This window comes from Saccostrea echinata, unplaced genomic scaffold, assembly GCF_033153115.1.
Source record: "Saccostrea echinata isolate AGI-Se365-2 ecotype Australia unplaced genomic scaffold, CSIRO_AGI_Sech_v1 ptg000006l, whole genome shotgun sequence".
NCBI classification, from domain to species: Eukaryota; Metazoa; Mollusca; class Bivalvia; order Ostreida; family Ostreidae; genus Saccostrea; species Saccostrea echinata.
This window is the reverse complement of record NW_026889755.1, coordinates 9,270,318-9,276,790: the sequence shown is the minus strand read 5'-3', so window position 1 is coordinate 9,276,790 and position 6,473 is coordinate 9,270,318. Positions and strand designations below refer to the sequence as shown.

The following is a 6,473-nucleotide window of genomic DNA, read 5'->3' as shown; positions in this document are numbered from 1 at the left end:
AAACACAATGTGCTGTAAAATCTATGAAAATTTGCATAAAAAATGAGAAAATTCTGAAATTAACATTTTCTGACCTTTTGTGTGACCTCTGTGTATCCAATAACTTAGAACCAATACTCATTTTGTGGTAGGGGTGACAACAGGTTTTTATTGATAAATTGTTGCATCATTCTAAAAGACACCCCAAACCAGGGGCCAAAAAGGGGTCTTAGCCTATCTTGTCCTTTCTGTGAAATACACTCAAAACGCTACACCTTCTACAGTTTTGATCTCATTTCATTTCAATATAACTTGGCACACAAGTAGACTACACTAAGATACATAATTCTATGTATCGGTTTTTTGATTTCGATGAATGGTGTTGCTATGGTTACTAAAAATAAAAATTTCTTTCAAAACGCTATCCACCTACATGTTTTGTCTGATTTCAATATAAATTGGCATACAAATAGACTACACCGAGATACATAATTGTCATTATTGCTGTTTGGTTTTGTTGAATGATGTTGCCATGGTTACTTAAGTCGAAATTTCTGTAAAATTATATATTTTAAAAGGCTACTCCTTCTACAGTTTTATTCTGATTGCAATAAATCTTGCCATAAAAACAGTCTAAACCAAGGATCATTATTCTATTTATTTCTGTTGCAAAGTTTCAAGTCCAAAAGCTACTTTTATCTCCCTTTATAAGTACAACCAGTAGAGCTACAGCATAAATATTTTGCGATATTCATACATCATGAGGAAAAACAATGAACAAAAAAAATCGAACATTTCAATGTTTATTTAAATGTATCTGCCACAGTGAGTAATAAACAAAATTGCCAGTCTCTGATGATCCTATTATCGTACTGTTTGGATGTTCCTTATAAATTCATTGACATTAAAGATGGCTGTGTTTAAAGGCAGTTTTTCAGTCTTTTTTAAGGCTTTTCAGGCTTTTGTCCTGACAAGCAGTTCCTACAAAGAATTTCAATCATAAAAATATTACTACCCATTCTGATATTTCAATTGTTTAGGTCAAAGGGGCTTATTCCTAGAATAGGATGTCTTTAAGTACAATAAATCCCATAATATCATCTGAAAGGTCCATGTTTTGTCAACTTGTTTATGTTAAATGGTCCAACATGTATATGCTCTGAGCAAAACAAAAGACCCTGTTTAATAGTACATTCATAACAGCATAAAAGAGGGATATATGTAAGACATCCTACAGTATGTTGTTATTGGAACCAAATGTACAAATGAGATATAATATTTCATTTTAGTTGTGATATTTCGATTGGATTACAATGAATTTAACAGTTATAACAATTCTGAAAAAATGGATTTTTTTTTAAATTGCATAAAATAATAAAAATAAGTGAATACATCAAATGCAAGTTTAGTTATTGCAAGGATTTTTTCATAGTCCTCAAATTAATCCCCAAGAAGATTGAGATACACTGTAGAAGTCGTGTTTACAAATCTCTGCACATGTGTGACAGTCAGAACAGTACACCCAGTAAAAGTAAAATTCACTTTTAACTACTGTCTCAAGATTTAGTAAAGCCTTCAAATAGATGTCGCTTAGCATAAGAAAAGCATTATGTCTTGCAATATGTACAGAACCATTCGATTCACCTGGCCGTGTTACGTTGAACCTGAAATGAAAACGGAATCTGAATTTCGTTGCAAAATGAATATTAACAAGAACCTGCAATATAAACACAAAATATGACAAAATATCTACAGTGCATACATATTCACCGTCGTTTCAGGGGATTAGAGCACAATCATCCAAAAGGAAACTCTGGAACAAGCCACAGGGGGATGCACTTTTTTTTTCTGTGACAGGAAATGTAAGTAAAGCCTGGTTAATTCGGCCAGTCGATTTCGTATTCATCCCAGAATTGGAAATTTTCTAAATTACATAATTTTGGTCCTTTAAATCTTTATTTTGAAAATATATTTCCGCGTCAGAGTCGAACTTTGATGACTACGTGTTATATACTTATTTTACGGAACCAAATGATTTTTTATGGAATGCCCTACGTCACATACTACGTCATCATGCGGCTGGGAAAGGAGACAAGAAAGAGCAGAGTGTTTTCAACTGCATATTTTCTGTAAGTTTGTCATATTTTCATCATTATCATTAACCAGATGGATGTAATATACTTTATTGGCAATATATGCTGACAGCTTAGTAAATAGATATATTGAAATCTTCAACTTCAACGTGGATACTCGCAAAAATCCAATGAGGACACTTATTAGCGAGGACTATGCAATCTGATTAAAATCAGCTGTTATGATACGCTACCGCTTACGAATATCTGTATCAACTCGTTTGGAGGTGACGTCCAGACGACCTTTCCAAGAGCCAGTCAAATTGCCGCTGGCGAGATTCGTCTAATGGAAGATTTCCCATGATTCTTCGCGATAATGTTTACAATAACCAACATGGCTGCCCAGTCGAGTGGCATGGCTACTCCCAGAAAAACGTTAAGTCTGGGGAATATATGCATTTAATGTGGATTTTCTTTTATTCAAGTGTTTATAGACTCAAAGGGGAAAGAGATTACACAGAAGTTTTTCGATTGAAAGCTGAAATTAACAGAAGAGCGAATAAAAAATTATCAATAGTTCGCTTGGGGTAGAGGTCTGTGATCCTGCTGGTGAAACAGGTGTATGTCAAAAGTGTTTCCAGACCGTTGAGAGGCTAAGTAAAATGGAAAAAGAAGTATCCAAACTGAAATGTAAATTAAAATACTCAGCAGAGAACGTAAAAGATAATTTTTTACTTTCTCTTCCGTCACCGAAACGTTCGGTGATAACTAAAAGAATGTTACATAGCCCTGGTATTCCTCAGCTGACCAAGAAAGTGACCTCCCTCCTACCAATTACTTGTGTTCAGCCCATTAGTATTCTACCCTTTTCTGACCTTACTAAAAGAGGACTACCTGTCACCAAGCAAGTAAAGCCACCAGTCCAGAGATCACCCGGAACTTCCTTCACTGATAGGCCTAGTTATACAACCTTACAAGGAGAGAAGTAGGGCCTGAGGTATACTGTACACTGAATTTTCATTCTTTACGTACGTTACATACTTTTTTGGTATTCAATCATTTTCTTTACAATTTAGGTAACAATATGATCATAAGGTTACTTATTATTAAAATTCACTAATAAGGTGAGACTGCAGTAACATTTGTTTTGTCCAATGAACAGAGTGAAAAAAATTAGACCTATATCAATTGATGTCACACATCTGATCATACTGTTCTACAGTATTCCTCAATTTATATGAACTGTTTTCTATTACTGTTTCCAAGTAGTTTTAAAGATGTGCAAGTGTAACAGGCAATGGTATGAATTGACAATTACTATAAAAAGTGTCAGTGATGATTCACTTGTTAAAATGAGGTCCCAGTTACAGTCTGACAGACATAGTTTCCTCCCTGTTACACTTCACTTGATTGTATTACTATTTCATATATTTTTGGATACTAATTTCTGTTAATCATGTTCAAGTTCATTTATTTTTAATATTTGGTTCAGATGACCACACTGGAAGAGGACCGGGTAATAACATTCAAATATAATTATACATATTACCATGTTGTTAAAGAATTTTAAATTTATGCCACTGGATTGAAGATCTTGGGAGCATGCTTGTCCTTTATGAAAATCTACCATTCTCTCCAAAAGTTAAGCAGTTCTAATGAATTACCAACAAAAATTTATGTTATAAATTCAAGTCTGGATAATCTTGTAAAATAATTTTAACATGGTTGGTACATCCATATACTTCATGCAAGCCATATTTGGCATGTTTCATAAGGGAAACTGGCCAACTGCCTAACCACAAATATCTATTCTGACAGTTACATGTACTTATTTACTTCAAAATTTTGTTTAAAAACTTTTGTGTTTCTGACATTTATCATTAAGAATGGCCACCTTAGCTTCAAACATTTCTTGTTTATTTTTCAAATATAATTTTACTTTAAATATTTATCATGATCAATTATGTTCAGTAAAAGAATGATTTATTTTGTAAGTAATCACAACTGTTAATGCATTGATTTTTGCATGCATATATGTTGTGTACACATTTAATGTACACGGCTTTTCTTGGATAAATCGATTGATTGATTATTACTGTTTTACGCCAAGTCGGCAATATTTCAGCCATATTTCGGCGGTAGGAATTTAAGGCCGCTTAATCCGATAGAGACATATATTTTTCTTACACAATAAAAGTACGTGATTACATAAGAAATATATAGAAATAAATTATAAGACTGATTTTATCGGTTGTTACAACAATCCTCACGAGAAAAACATCGATCAAAACCCTCACTGACAAACAGAAGTTCCTGACGGGAAGTTATGAATATTTAAATAGAGAAGACCACGTGACTTCCGATAGCCAAACAAATATGGATGTCGAGGTGAGGAACACGTGAAATTGCTTTCTGATATTTTATATTATTTGCTGGTAATTTGGTATGATGATACGTTTAAACGTGTTAGGATGTTTATATAGTTCAGAGATAAACGGCTGAAAAGATAAAATAATTAGTATTATTTCTTAATAGTTCCATTTCGGAACTTGATGTGGACGCGCGAAATAACAGAGGGGCCCTCAAGGGAAAATTAATATATTTTGTGGAAAAGATTTTAAATAGTCTAATAATTATGATAATGAACATTATTGAACAATTTAGAAAAAAAAAATATTTCAGTCATCATCTTCAACTGCGGGAGATTCCCCTATACGTCGTGGTAGACATGGTAGAGGAAGACCGAGAGGGCGTGGGCAGCGGGGTAGGGGATCGGGTCGAGCGCCACGGGGAAGGAGATGGAGAGGACAATCTGCAGAGAGGAGAGATGTTGTGGCCCTGCAGTTAACACGCAACAGAGTTGATGTAGCAAAGGTTATTATTTTTTTAATCGTAATTATCTGTTTATATAGATAATTATCTGTTTATATAGACATATAAATTATGCAATGTACATATTGCATTCCTCGAAGTATTTTAATTAAGAAAATTTTATCCAGTCAAAACCTCTGACTGATTTTTTTTTCTTTTCTTATTATCAGAGACATGTCCACAGCTTGAATCTTGAGCAGTGCCGAGAAATGTTGGTGCAAATTGCCTCAAGATCCGCAAGTTTCATATTGGATATCATAGAGGAAGCTCATCCAAGACCAGATCCACCTCCACCCCTTCCCGGAGTACCATCTTGGTGCACATGCAGCAGATGTAGGGAGATGCCTACACAAGTGGAGAGAGTCTGTTGCGGAAGATCCCCAGAGCAGTGCACTACTCTTCTGCCTGTATGATTTCATTTATTTATTATTTACTATAGTAATGAGTATGAAGCCTTCTAAAATAAATGTCAAGGTTCTTAAGACTTTGTATACATATATTTTAACTACTTGTTTAGCCTTAATTGATAGTTTCATGCAAGTTAAATATTGCTCTTTTTCTCAGGATTTTCATGTGCTCTGCCTGGATGAGGCAGTGCTTGCCCTTGCCCGCCTGTACCGGGAGGATGTGTTGGCACTTCCGACAGATGAAGATTACAACAGGGCCAATAGACAATCGGCGTATCGACAGTACATTTTATGGACCTATGGTAAACTCGGGACAGGGAATAGGAAAGTTATCCCTAGCTGCATCACCTGGAGGATAAGGGACAAGTATCCAGAAGCATCTGGGCAATACGTTGGATTCATTCCTGGGAGACTCGCTTAAAGTTGACTAGTTGGAATTTAAATAAAGTTTTATTTTGTCATTACATTGAATATGTACAGTTTTTTGTCTCCTTTTCATACAAACTGAAATTTTAATATCCGTATTAATAAAATTTTATTTTGTCATTACTCTGAATATGTATAGTTGTTTCATTTTCATACAAACTGGTATGGTGGCCAAAAATTGATAGTGATGCCGAACGTATTTGCAAGAATTGTTTTGCATGTCAAGTAGTTGGAGGTCCGTCGTCACCTCAACCTTTACGCCGTAAAGTGCTTCCAAATTATCCGTGGCAAGCTACAGCAATCGATCTAATGGGACCTTTTCCAACAAGAGAATCAGTATTGGTGTATGTGGACTAGTACAGCCGTTTCTTTGAAACTTTCATTTTGAAGAACACAGGATCAACCAAAATCATTGAATGTCTGGAGGAAACTTTTGCTCGTAAATATAGTTAATAATGAGGACCTTAGATCACTAATTTTATAAGGTCCTTAATATAGGAAACCCGATCCTTTAACTGGCGTCGTAATTTCATACATATTATGGATTCTGTAGAGGATTACGCCAGACGTTGGGTCAGACATGAAAAAGAAGACCTTGACACCTTGTCAGAATGGACTAAATGTATCAGATGTGTTAAAATCTCCCATCAAACGATTGAAGTGCCGTGTGAAAATCTTCTATCCTTCTGTATTCAATAATTCAGAAGTGAAAAAAAGA

The 6,473-nt window shown here is 34.8% G+C and overlaps 1 protein-coding gene across 1 annotated transcript; it reads left to right on the top strand.

Moving 5' to 3' along the window:
* Positions 1-2,827: 2,827 nt before the first annotated feature.
* LOC133180348 (uncharacterized) lies at positions 2,828-5,750 on the top strand. The gene is made up of 4 exons (XM_061314893.1): positions 2,828-2,959; positions 4,734-4,925; positions 5,093-5,329; positions 5,487-5,750. Exons 1-4 carry the CDS (start codon positions 2,828-2,830, stop codon positions 5,748-5,750), a joined length of 825 nt encoding a protein of 274 aa, XP_061170877.1.
* The last annotated feature ends 723 nt before the right edge of the window (positions 5,751-6,473 follow it).